This window comes from Mesocricetus auratus, unplaced genomic scaffold (genome assembly GCF_017639785.1).
Source record: "Mesocricetus auratus isolate SY011 unplaced genomic scaffold, BCM_Maur_2.0 Super-Scaffold_100007, whole genome shotgun sequence".
Lineage (NCBI taxonomy): Eukaryota > Metazoa > Chordata > Mammalia > Rodentia > Cricetidae > Mesocricetus > Mesocricetus auratus.
Genome location: NW_024429191.1, coordinates 72,126,545 through 72,139,681, shown reverse-complemented (window position 1 = coordinate 72,139,681; position 13,137 = coordinate 72,126,545). Strand labels below are relative to the sequence as shown.

The 13,137-nt window shown below is 39.6% G+C and overlaps 1 protein-coding gene across 14 annotated transcripts in view; it reads right to left on the bottom strand.

Moving 5' to 3' along the window:
• Nucleotides 1–872: 872 nt before the first annotated feature.
• The window catches only part of Spag9 (sperm associated antigen 9), a 124,182-nt gene continuing 111,917 nt past the window's right edge, over nucleotides 873–13,137 (bottom strand). For all 14 annotated transcript variants that reach the window (XM_040749505.1, XM_040749508.1, XM_040749506.1 and 11 more), the window contains 3 exons: nucleotides 12,280–12,456; nucleotides 9,103–9,252; nucleotides 873–4,243 (listed from right to left, as the gene is read on the bottom strand). In XM_040749505.1, coding sequence (XP_040605439.1) covers nucleotides 4,128–4,243; nucleotides 9,103–9,252; nucleotides 12,280–12,456 — 443 coding nt within the window. In that variant the 3' untranslated portion in view covers nucleotides 873–4,127. The remainder of the gene's footprint in view (nucleotides 4,244–9,102; nucleotides 9,253–12,279; nucleotides 12,457–13,137) is intronic.

Below are 13,137 nucleotides of genomic sequence, written 5' to 3'. Positions count from 1 at the left end.
TGGTAGCAGCCTCTGCCAGAAGGTAGAGGCACGTGGGTCTCTGAGTTTGAGGCAAGGAGGAAGAGGGAAAAGGGAAGAAGGACCCCACCATTTTTAAAATTTTAATTTTCAAAACTGCCCCATTTTGTGTGTGTGTGTGTGTGTGTGTGTACACCTGTATACATACATGCCAAGGCCAGAAGACAACTGTAGGAGTTGTCTTTCTCCTTCTAGCATATGGATAGATTATAGAGACTGATTTAAGCACCTTTATTCACTATGCCAACTCACACCAAATTTCTTCATTTTTGAAAACATAATCAAAACACGTTGGGATCACACTAAATGCCACCCACTAAATGTGTACTTACACTGTGCTGCCATCAATTCCCTTTATAATCATTCATGTTCTCACCTCCCTGAACAAGTCTACCACACCTGTCATTAAAATCTACACTGTGCTGGGCGGTGGTGGTGCATACCTTTAATCCCAGCACTCCCTCCATTGGTAGAGGCAGGCGGATCTCTGTGAGTTTGAGGCCACCTGGCGAGTTCCAGGACAGCCAGGGCTACACAGAGAAACCCTGTATCAAAACACAAAAACAAAAGCCACCCCCCCAAACCAAAGGAAAAACACAAACCATACTGCAACATGTCTCTTAGCACTGAGGCCGAGTGCAGGTTTTACTCAGCATTCCTACCCTACCTGTCAGCAGAGTGCCCTCTTGACCATTGCCACGTGTCATAAATCACTGCTCACTTTAGTCAGTGCCAAAGAATAATCTTGGCTTTCAGAAATGGTATGTTTTATGGGATATATTATTGGACTTTCGTATAAAAACCAAGTCTAGAGCTCCAAGAAAGATAAAACAAAGCACGCTGGACCTCACACATGTTTCATATACATATTTATATATATATTTCATGTACAAAGTTACATTCTGAACCCCAGGGATTCCATAATAGAAATAAATACTGAAATAACTACATTGCTAATGAGCTTTTTACTCATAGAAATGAAGTCTCGGCCTCTAAGAGACAGCAAATGGGGGCACTCTAGAACCCAATCTTATGAGGCAAGTAAAGTTCTGATAGGACAAAAAGAAATTTAGGACATAAACAGTTAAAACATATTCAAATATTTAGAAATATATGACAAAATTATTACTAAAACTTCATTTTTAAGAGAAAGAAAAAGACAATTAGTGTTACAGAATAGCACAACCCTGTTAGAAAAGCATTTATGATTTCAACATTTATTTCCTTCTCCTCCCGTGTACCCAAGTGGGACGCCATCAGCCCCTTTCCTAACATGATCAATTAAGAAGAACCCTAAATCTGTCGAGTCCTTTGGTAATAGTCATAATACTTACTAGGAAATAAATCTCCATTTCCATGGCATTTGCAAGACACATATTTTTGAGGCTAATATGAGGCGTTTTGTTTTGTCACAAAGGCTGCGTGTTAAGTGGTCTCTTCTCAAATTCACGAGATGACCAATGTGCTAACTGAGAGTATACTTCAGCCTTTCCACTGCAACACATTCCACTGAATAGTGGTGCGTTGTATCCTTGTGTCCAAACATTCTACACGCACAGCAAGCTGCAACTTGTAAGGGATATGTTATTATTTGACCAGTTTAGATCTACATGCGTTAGAGAAAAAAACTCTCAACACTGAGTTTCTAGAAAACAGTCCGTTTTTGCCTCCTAGAGATTTTAACCTGCATTCCTAGTAAGTGTGAGGTTGAGAATATGCTGATGCTCTTTTTATAGACTGGCAATGGCTGCACACTGGTAATTTCATATGGTTCAGCCTCATAGATAACCCAGATGTAACAGAACGAGAACGTTCAGTACTCTGCATTCCTCCCAGAGGCACTCAAGCCTCCTCTGCCCTGTGGAGGCTATGGCAGTTTATAACCTTTACTGTTTTGCGAGCAGCTTACTTCCTGGTATTTCTTCCAAAGATTACCCCCTTGACCAAAATAAACATCACAAGAATATATGTGTTATGGGGGGAAAGAGGAAGAGAAGCAAAATTATAAATATAAGCACAGCTCTTAAAACAAGCTGTATAGGTGTGTCTGCTCTCTCTGGTCCTTGAAATTAGTCCAACAGGGCCACAGTAATTTGGGATCTTTAGCTAAAATCACCACACACCTACAGTCTGTGAGTGAAGTCAATGTCATTAAGTTTCAAAGAAACAATTATAACTATGGTAACAACACCTTTGCATGTTTCTTCTTTAGCTTTTGGTTTCCTGAGCTACACTGGATCACACAAACATGTAAAGAGCTTCTGGACAACGACGAGGATGTCTAACTCTTCTTGGGATTAAAACTCCCAGAAACTTTGGTGTTTCCTTACGAGTTTATACAATATTCCAATAAATGATAATAATGCTTTTTTTAAAAAGTATTTGCCTCAAATGACTCATATTTAAAATAAAGATATAGCAAACAAGTTATGGAAAAGTGTTCAGCTCTGCAGAAAACGAATATGTAGATCAAACAAAATATTATCCTCTATACAGCTTTATCAAAACAGGTGGTTTTCTTTTAAAACATACAGGGGCCACAATTTTAGAGTGTGCCCAGTGTGCTTATTGATACAAAAGCCTCCCATGCTCATTAAGTTCATGTGTCTTAGGATCTAGCCTAGTCACATATATGCAAAACATTCACTGGTATACTTTTTACAGATATCTTTGTGTCACTGTCTGGGGAGAAGTTCCCTGGTACATAAGAATGCTTAGACATTTAGAGACCTAGATTTCTCATCTATGAAGTGGTCTGGTCCTTCCAATGACCAGAAGACCTGTTTCTTGTATGTTCTTATTTTAAAAATAGCACATAAAATTATGCTTAAATTTGCTTGTAGCAGTGGGTAAGAAATGGTAAATCATATATTTTCAGGAAGCTTGAGAGAGGAAAAAAAAATCTATCACATCATGGTTTTTGAAAACTCATAGGTTATCAGCTGAAATTAGATTTAAACCCACTTTTTCAAATGCATACCATGAATGAAAAGATGCTACTTTGCAGCGTTTCGCTTTGAAGATGTCATTTTAAACTGACAAGGGTGTAAACGCTCAAGTGTTATTTATACCAAGACAACACTAGCTGTTTGTTGGTTTTATACAGAACAAAGAGAAATCAATCTTCTTAATTATTCTGTATTTAGCTAATTAGGTTCAATCCACAGCCACCACAGTGTCCCCTCCTTAACAGGTTAGGAGCAGCCTAGGAACATCTGGCTAACAGGTACTTTTTTTCCATGGAAAAAACTCAACTACCACCATCCTCTAGGACAAGGAGTACAAAACACAATTTTCTCTTAGAACATCCTTCTAATATTGAAGTGTCCTCTACGCTTCCCAGAATATTTCCTAAACTTCAAATAATATATTTTTTAAATGTCAGTATGAAAATGGGTGAAACTAGTCTAAAAAATGAGAATATACAGAGAAGCAGGCTTCATAAACTTTAGAATTCTAATGAGATAGGAACAAGAAATTTTATTTAAATAGTGTAGCCTTAATTTCTTTAATATAAAACCCCCCCAAATCTGATGAAAACAAAGTTTTATATACCATATAAACAAGATTTGTCAGAATTGAAAGTGAAAGTTAAAGGAATTTACAGTTAGCTTTTAGCCCTCTTGGGACATTTAGATAAATCTTAATTCATCTGTTATTAGTGTGTCAATTCTATAATACATTGGGGAAAACTCTATTGTACTTCATGGTACAGTTTCATTTATTAAGTCTTTTCCAATATTTCCATTATTAGTGATAGCTAAAAAGTGACCTTATCAATTACGTGAGTGACATTAGACTGTGGCAGAGCAAACCACATCTGGATTGCTTTCTGTAATTTACCAGTTTGCAGAAAGTAAACATCCTTTGATTTGTTCATGATATACTGAAATTCCCTATTAACACTGTTCAGTAAACTAGCTTGCTCTTTCTCTGTATTGTTACCATAGGACAAATTTTGTAATATAAAGGTAACTGGAAAAAAAATGCTCACATATTATGTGGTGAACCATCTTTCACACACAAAAAAAAGAGCATTAAATAAGGGGGAGGGAAAACAAATCATGCAGAAGAGGCAGTTTCCTCATCTCCACCTGGCTCCGATGGACTCATTCATGGCCGCACATCACTTGCCACACTATTAGGTGACTCCTTTCTGCTTTGGTGACCGAAGGTTCCAGTGGAAGATCCTCTCCAAGAAGTTCAGATTCTCCACCTTCATCACCTAATGGATCAGAAGGAAACTGAAGTTAGCTTAAGTGCAGAAAACAAAGAATGATGTGAACTGAACTCACAATTAGCCCATGAATACGATGCACAAAGCTTGTTTGACTTCTAGTGCAGAGAACACAGGAAGGAATACCATGGGGCTGGAGACATGGCTCACAGAGCAAGAGCACTCGCTAGCCTTCCAGAGGACCTCAGCTTGGTTCCCAGCACCCATGCTGGGCAGCTCAAAACCATCTCTAACTACAGTTCTAGGAGATCTGGTTTCCAGAAGGCGTCCAAGGGTGCACACACACATGTATACATGCACACAAAAATGAAAAAATAAAAAGGAGAGTCAGGGGTCAGTAAAATGGCTTAGTGGGTAAAAGCCTTTGCCACCACATGGTAAAAGGAGAGACCATATTCGTGCAAATTGCCCTCAGATCTCCATATTATATAGCATAGTGTACGCATGCATGCTCACTCTCTCTCTCTCTCTAAATGTAATAATAATAAAAAAAAACAGAGTGTGAATCTTCACTCAAACCACTGCCTGATTTCTGGAATTCCTTCTTCCTTTCATTCATGAGAGCTAGTACATAATGCTATGCCAGACTGTCATCACAATATGTCTGTTCACTAATGATAACAGAATTGGGAGATGAGAAAAAACAAACATATCCAGTTCTATTTGTTCAAAATGGATGTTCTACTCTCGTTTAGTTCAAACTGAAAAGGCACAAATATGGAACATACTAACTAAGGCTCAGGATGTCATGCTGATTCTTGGTGACCAAGGGTGAAGTTCTCCAGCTGAGACACTGAGTACTAAACAGGCACTGCTGTTCCTGTGCACAAGCTTGCAGTAGTCAGCTCTGCTGTGCAGAGCAAGGTTATTCTGGTACAAGCCAGCTGACAACTTGCTTAGTGGGGTGAATTCTTCAGTGGAATCCTAAAAATGTACACACTAAGAAACAAAGATATTTCACTGATATACTGGGATTTTGTAATGCTCCCATTTGAATTTAGTAGAAGAAAATGGCACCACTGACTAGAAATAGAGGAAGAGGAGTAACTGAATATATGCATTTTTCTTTCTTTTTTTTTCTTTTTTTTATTTTTTTGGCTTTTCAAGACAGGGTTTCTCTGTGGCTTTGGAGGCTGTCTTGGAACTCGCTTGGTAGTCCAGGCTGGTCTCAAACTCACAGAGATCCACCTGCCTCTGCCTCCCGAGTGCTGAGATTAAAGGTGTGCGCCACCAACGCCCGGCTTGAATATATGCATTTTTCTATGCAAGCCATTTTCCCTTACCCCCTCTCCCAATATTTTCACAGCGATGTCAAAATACAGAGCACATGCTCAGGTCCAAAGTCAGTTTCTCTAACTAAACTATAACCATATATTTAAGAAAAGTAAGTTTGGCTGTTTTTGTTTTGCTTTTTAAGGTTTTATTTGTTTTTATTTCATGTGTACGGGTGTTTTGCCTGCATGTCTGTGCACCATGTGCATGTGGTACCTATGAAGGCCAAAAGAGGGCGCCAGATCCTATGGAGCTGGCGAAAACTTCCATGTAGGTGTTGGGAATAAACATGAGTTCACTTGAGGAGCAGCCAGAGCTGTCAACTACTGAGTCATTTCTTTTTTTTTTTTTTTTTTTTTTTTTGGTTTTACGAGACAGGGTTTCTCTGTATTGTTTTGGTCCAGCCTGGCCTGAGTCATTTCTCTAGTCTCAAGTTTGGCTCTTAAATTTAAAAAATGTACCAGGGCTGGAGAGATGGCTCAATGGTTAAGAGCACTGACTGCTCTTCCAGATGACCTGGGTTCAATTCCTAGCACCCACATGGCAGCTCACAGCTGTCTATAATTCCAGTTCCAGGGGGACCCAACACCTATGGCAAAACACCAATGCACATAAAATAAAAAAATTTTTAAAAAAATTTAAAAATGAGTCAGGTGTTATGGAGTATGCCTTTAATCCTGGCACTCTGGAGGCAAAGATGGGCAAAACTTCAGTGAGTTCCAGGACAGCCTGATCTAGACAGTCAACTGCAAGCCAGCAGGGGCACACAATGAAACCTTATTTCAAACACCAACACAACAAGCCGGGCGTTGGTGGCGCACGCCTTTAATCCCAGCACTCAGGAGGCAGAGGCAGGTGGATCTCTGTGAGTTCAAGGCCAGCCTGGTCTACAAGAGCTAGTTCCAGGACAACCTCCAAAGCCACAGAGAAACCCTGTCTTGAAAAAGCCAAAAAAAAAAAAAAAACAAAAAACAAAAACAAAACAAAAAAAAACCAACACAACAAAAGCAAACTACAATGGTGAACACTAAGTGGCTGAGACAACGGTTTCTGGTTTCTTGCTTTCAGAGCTGTTTTGAAGACTTAGTATCTTGTTCCCCAGGGTCCTATATCCTTTAATTTAAGCTTAGCCCTTACTACTTTGATAAATCCTTTACTTACTGTTAAAACACTAAGACAAGGTTAAATTCAAGGTGTTCCTTTTGTTAATTGTTTTCATTTTTTCAGACAATGGTTCAGTTTGTACCCCTGATGTCCTAGAATCACTATGCAGCCCAGGTTCTACTTGTCTCTGCCTCCCAGGGTACTGATAATAAAGGTGTGTGCTACCATGTTTTGTTCCTAAAGCCAACATACTCACTATTAAAACTAGCTTTTACTTAAAAACCAAGTGTATTTTCCAGCCAGATTACAGGAGCTATAGCCAAACCTGGTTGGTTAAGCACTTTTCATGCCATTTTTAGAATCTGCAATGGAAAGCACTTAGTGGAAAACTGCAGAGACTTGACTAGAATATTCTTTTTAGTATGATTCCAACTGCCACGTTACACTCCAAAAAAAAAGCTACAGAAATCACCTTTAGTTAAAGAGAATCCCAGCAATTCCTTTCCACAAAACATTCCTGTGCCAGTGGTCAATTATTTGAAATGCTTTGAAACTTTGCTGTTCTTGCTGGCATCATCTCTAAACTTTACACTGATACCTCTGCCCCATAGAAGTACACCAAGAGCCTGTTCTGTTTTATACTGACCGCATGTGGTGGGGCACTGTCACTGATAAGACACTACATTTTTTACTCTGATAGACATCTTCATTACATTCTCTACAAACATTTAATAGCTTATGCTTGAGAAACCATTAAGCTACTAAGACTCTTATTAGACTAGAGTGTTTCTTTGTAGTGTACAGCACTTCTTTTTCCTTCCCTGTCTTTAGGCTGCTTCCATTTAGATAGTGCTCTGAATGAACACATGACTAGCTAATGCTGCTTCTGTCTCCACTGTCACCAGCTGACTCACATGTCGACTTTACTAACTCATTTCTGTGTCTTGGACCTAAATACCTTCAATCTAAGCACATTGCTCCTCTATTTCAAGTCCTGCAATTCTCCTTTGCTTGAAAGGTAAGCACAAACTATACCTAGTGTGGTGGGCTGAATGAAAAGGGAGTAGTACTGGAGGGGTGGCTTTGTTGGAGGGAGTGTCTCACAGGGTGGGCATTGAGATTTCAGATGCTCAGGCAAGCCCAGTGGCTTATTCTCTCTGCCTCTTAGCTCCTCTTCCAGTAGTACCATGTCTGCCCATGTGCATCCTGCCACCTCTGTACTATAAGACAGCCCCAATTACGTGCTTCCCTTCACAACAGTTGTTGTGGTCATGGTGCCTCTCCACAGCAATAGAAACCCTAACTAAGATACTTAGGAAAATATTTTCTGTATCTTTTTTCCTTCTTTCTACCTAAACACCCACAAGTGTATATATAGTATATGACAGTCTTCTATAATTCACCTCATCTTCCTTTCTAGAGAAATGTATACTCTCTGCTGTCATCTTTTTAAAAGATTTTAACTAAGATGGTTTCACTTTTTTAAGTCTTTAGTAAGCTGAGGATATGACATGTTCACTGTTAAAATACTTGTCTAACATGTATAAAGTCCTGGTTTTAATACCCAACACTGAAAAAACAAACAAGCCCCACGCAATAAGCAAAAGAAACAAAATGACCTCAGTTAAGCCATTTTTTAAAAAGTCAGGAACCACTAATCTTCACCCTCACCAGCTCCTGTCCTAATGCAACCCTTCCAGCTACCACTATTTGACACTTCAAGCATCCTTTCTCCTCTACCTTATCTTCCCGCTATGGGAAGAACTAACACCTCTCCACCAGAGCATTTACAACATCTTAACTTGTTAACAACCTCGGCTCTGTACTGTTCTATAAAACCTATCAGAAGGAAGTGGCCTCCTTATCACATGCCTTTAATCCCAGTGCTTGGAAGAAAGAGGCAGGTGGGTTCTGTGAGTCTACATGAACCAGTTTTAGGACAGCATAATAGAGAGACCTTGTCTCAAAGACAGACAGACAGACACACACACACACACACACACACACACACAAAGCTGATTAAAAGGGAACTAGTGACTGATTTGTTTATACATCTTAAGTTTAAGGATGACAGGCACAATGTGAGAAAGTGAACACATAAAGTAATTTTGAAATAAACAATGTTTTATGAAGTATTTTTATTTCTTCATTTTGTGGATGAGAAAACCGGTTCTGGGAGAGTAGACAGTTTGTTCAATGTTTTATGATTATAATTCTTCAGCTCTTCACACAAACCTTATTTAGCATAACCATCTGTACTTTAAAATGCTCTTTCAAATGAATACTTTTTGGTATGAAAGAAATACATACATTATATGTGTAGACAGAAAAACATGCAAAAATTCTTCTTTAAGTAAAATATTCAAAGAGAACTTAGAAGTCATTACCAGACGTGATTTCCTATTCACTGCGGGTGAAAACTCAACTCACAGAGCACAATGGGAACTGACCTCGCAGAAGCAAAGACTCACCCATCCGGAAGTCAATGTAGCCTTCTCCCCCACTGATGACGAGCATAGACTTCAAGGGCGTCTGGCTGCTGGGCTCCTGTGCAGATGACCCTGCTTTGTCAGCTGTTAGATCCGCTCCGCCATTACCACTTTGTGGGCTAATGACCTGACCTATTTTATATAGAAATGGGACAGTAAATATTACTCATCACAGGTGAAAGTTAGGGGATTTTTTTTTCCTTTACCTTTTCAAAGTAAAATAAATGGTTGACTCATGACCGTAATTGCAGAAGTAGGAAGGGTGTGGCAAGTCATGAGTTCAAGGCCAACACAGGTTAAAGAAATCTTGATTCAATAAAGTTAAGCTGGACAATGTTCTAATTGCCTTCAATCTAAGGGCTCAGGAAGCAGAGGTAGGAGTATTCCTGTGAGTTGAATACCAGCCTGCTCAATGTAGTGAGTTTGAGGCCTGCCAAGGATACAGTAAAACACAGTATCCAAGAAGTTACTACGCCCTCTCTCTCCTCAGTATATACCACCAAGGTATTAGGAACACTGAGGTTTTACATTGTCAGAAAATCATTACATGAAGTTTTTAAGAGCCTAATTTAAAAATCTTGAGTAAACCAATTTCACAGTAAACAGAAGGTAATTTCCAAAGTTCAGTGTGATATTTGTGTATGGTAAGGTGGATGTTAGAACAAACTATATTGTTCTACTTTTTGATCTGAGAAACAATAAAGTTTCCCTCTTAAGGGTAAACATTTGTATTTAAGACAGAAAATCTTCACTTAAGCCTAGGAATTCGCATATTTGTGGTGGCACTATTTAGGAAGGTGCTGTAGCCTTGTTAGAGAAAGTACCTCACAAGTGGTAGGATAGTTCATAGCTTTGCTCTACTTTCCATTTACTCTCTGATTCATGGCTGCAGTTAAAGATGTAATCTGAGGTCCAGCATGATGACACATGCCCTTAATCCCAGTACTCATGAAGTAGAGATAGCAAGATCTTTGTGAGTTCAAGGCCAGCCCAGTCTACATAGCTTCAGGACAGCTAGGGCTACACAAGAAACCCTGTCTCAAAAAACAAAAAAACAACCCTCCCACCCCAAAGCTAGGCACACGCCTTTAATCCTAGCCCTCGGGAGGCAGAGGCAGGTAGATATCTGTGAGTGAGAGGCCAGCCTGGTCTACAGAGCTAGTTCCAGGACAGTCTCCAAAACAATACAGAGAAACCCTGTCTCGAAAAAAACCAAAAACCAAACCAAAACAAACAAAAAAAAAACCCCAACAATAACAAAACCAGGGAAGGAAGGAAGGAAGGAAGGAAGGAAGGAAGGAAGGAAGGAAGGAAGGAAGGAAGGAAGGTGGTGTTTTCTCAGCTGTCCCTACTGTTGTGGTCCCCAACACTCTAGAACTCTTTCTTCTATAAGTTGTCTTTGTCATGGTATTTTATTACAGCAACAGAAATATATTTCAAATCTATGCCCTTTTCTTTCATAGTTAAGAAAAGTATGTCTTATTTTTATTATAGACCATGCAAATAAAATTGGTGCCAAATGTGTCATTTGTTCTAAAGTTCAAATTCTAAGGTAGAATCTTTGAGTATGAAATGGCAGAGAAGAGAGAAACCTTTACATACTATTCACATTATGAACAAATCAACAGTCCCTAAGACATTCCTCTTAGAGAGCTTTGACTGTGGGCTGGGGACATAGCTCAGAAGCAGAGTGCTTGCCTAGCATATGTGAGGCCAATGTCCGATCCCAAGAATTGTGGGTGGTGTCTGTATGTGCGTGAAAAAGAAATAAAGAAAGCTTTGGCTGTAGGATACTCTTTTCAGAATCTGCTGTCCTTTGGCCAAATCTCACAGACTACATGCCTCTAGGAACCAGCAGGACACAGTGATATGATGTCATACACACTGTAAATGTAAAATTGAAAGGGGATGGGGTGCCAGGTGGGGGTGGGGTAGTATGCTGGATTCCTGTAGGACTTCATTACTGCATTACTCAAGCTTACTCTGGAAGCCATAAAGCCTGCTAGAAACAATTCTACAATGGAGTTTGCAATTGAAGACAAAGCATTCATCCTTGCAGTTAATTGACATATTAATAACAGTATTACTAATTCCACTTTTAGATTTATACTCCAAAAGAAAAGTCTTCCATATAAGCAATAAGAAGGTTCAACATCAGGGGATGAGTGGCTCAGTAGGTCTCCAGTGTGTACTTCAGAAGTTGGCAAGGTGGGCATGTTAACACTTACTGGTGCTGGATGTGCAGGTGCAGATGTGTAGCTAGATAGTGGATCTGTAGACAGGTGATCCCTGAAATTTATTGACCAGCTAGTCTAGCTAATTAGTGAGTTCTGGATTCAGTGAAGAACTCTCAAAAAACATGGTGGAGAGCAATTGAGGAAGGCACCTGACACTGACCTCAGCCTTCACACATGGGCATGCATACAAATGTGTATATATATAACACAGACACACACACACAGACACAGAAACACACACACACACACACACACACACACACACACACACACACAGTCTGCTGTTGGCCAGGTATGGAGATGCCCATAGGATCCAGCACCTAGAAGGCTGCATTAGGAGAATTGAGAGCTCAGAGGCAACCTGAGCTATACAGTGAGTTTCCAAGCCAGTGGTGTTTCAGGTTGGCCTCAAACTCACTATATAGTCAAGGATGACTCTGAGTAACATACAGAAACACACACACACACACACACACACACACACACACACAGTCTGCTGTTGGCCAGGTATGGAGATGCCCATAGGATCCAGCACCTAGAAGGCTGCATTAGGAGAATTGAGAGCTCAGAGGCAACCTGAGCTATACAGTGAGTTTCCAAGCCAGTGGTGTTTCAGGTTGGCCTCAAACTCACTATATAGTCAAGGATGACTCTGAGTAACATACTGTTAACAAAATTATCACTGATTTTCAAAAGTAAGCAATACCCCCAAAATATCTGCTTTAGGGAGTAGGGGAGAGACTACAAAGTAACTCCATTCAAGTAATCTATTTTACTCCAATCACATCTCCATTATAGAACTTCCTTATGCATTGTATTGAAACTGTGGGTAATGCTAGTAAGTTAGTGTTTGGAAGGGAGGTGAAAAACAAGGAAGATAGACATAATTACATGAATACCACAGCAGAATAATTTAACTCACCTGGGACTGCCACAAAGAATTTCACAGCATCCCGGTGCCCATGGAAACAAAGCTGTGCATGTGCCATTGAACAGTAGGGTATAAATGTCCCTGGAGTCACTTTATCACTGTTTTCATCACCATATACACGGATTACACTTCCAGGACGATTACCTGGTGCCCCTGAGGTTTTATTTGCTACAAGAGAAAAACCAAATACCAAGTATTTTCCACTAGAAAACAGTACTGATGCAAGAGGTTACTGGTTAATCCTTATGATATTATCTAAGAGCTACAGCCAGTTGAGATAACGTAAGTGCAGCAACGCCAGCTCAAGGCAAAGCTGGAAAGAGATACAGCATGCTAGTTATTTTTAAGTACCTCGGTAATGGAGTAGGGGATTTTGCCAGTCTAGCAATAATTAAGCTTCTATTAACGTGAGGGAAACCATCCTGGTAAACAAAGCAGAACTGAATCGTAGTTAAATCTATTTGGTTTTGCTTTTTACTCCTTATTAAAGGAAATTAAGCATTATAAAGTTCACAGGTACATTCTTAAATAAGATCTTTATAGTTCATCTTTTGATATTTTCCTCATGGTAGGGGGTAGAAAAACTTTGCTTAAAAGATTCCAGGCATCACCATAAAGCAGCTTGGATTTATGCCAGGCTGACAGTTTGCTGGATTCCTATAGAATGGCCAGACTTACAAAATACCCCTGCTTCCATGGGTAAGTGAATGAAAGAAACATGATCGGTAACAAGAGTAAATAATGTAGATTAATGACAGTTTTAAGAGATGTTTCATGTTTTTGTTGGAAGGAAAACCAAGTCTGAAAGAAAGTTTAGCTGCAACAAAAGATGATCAATAGACTAAGCTG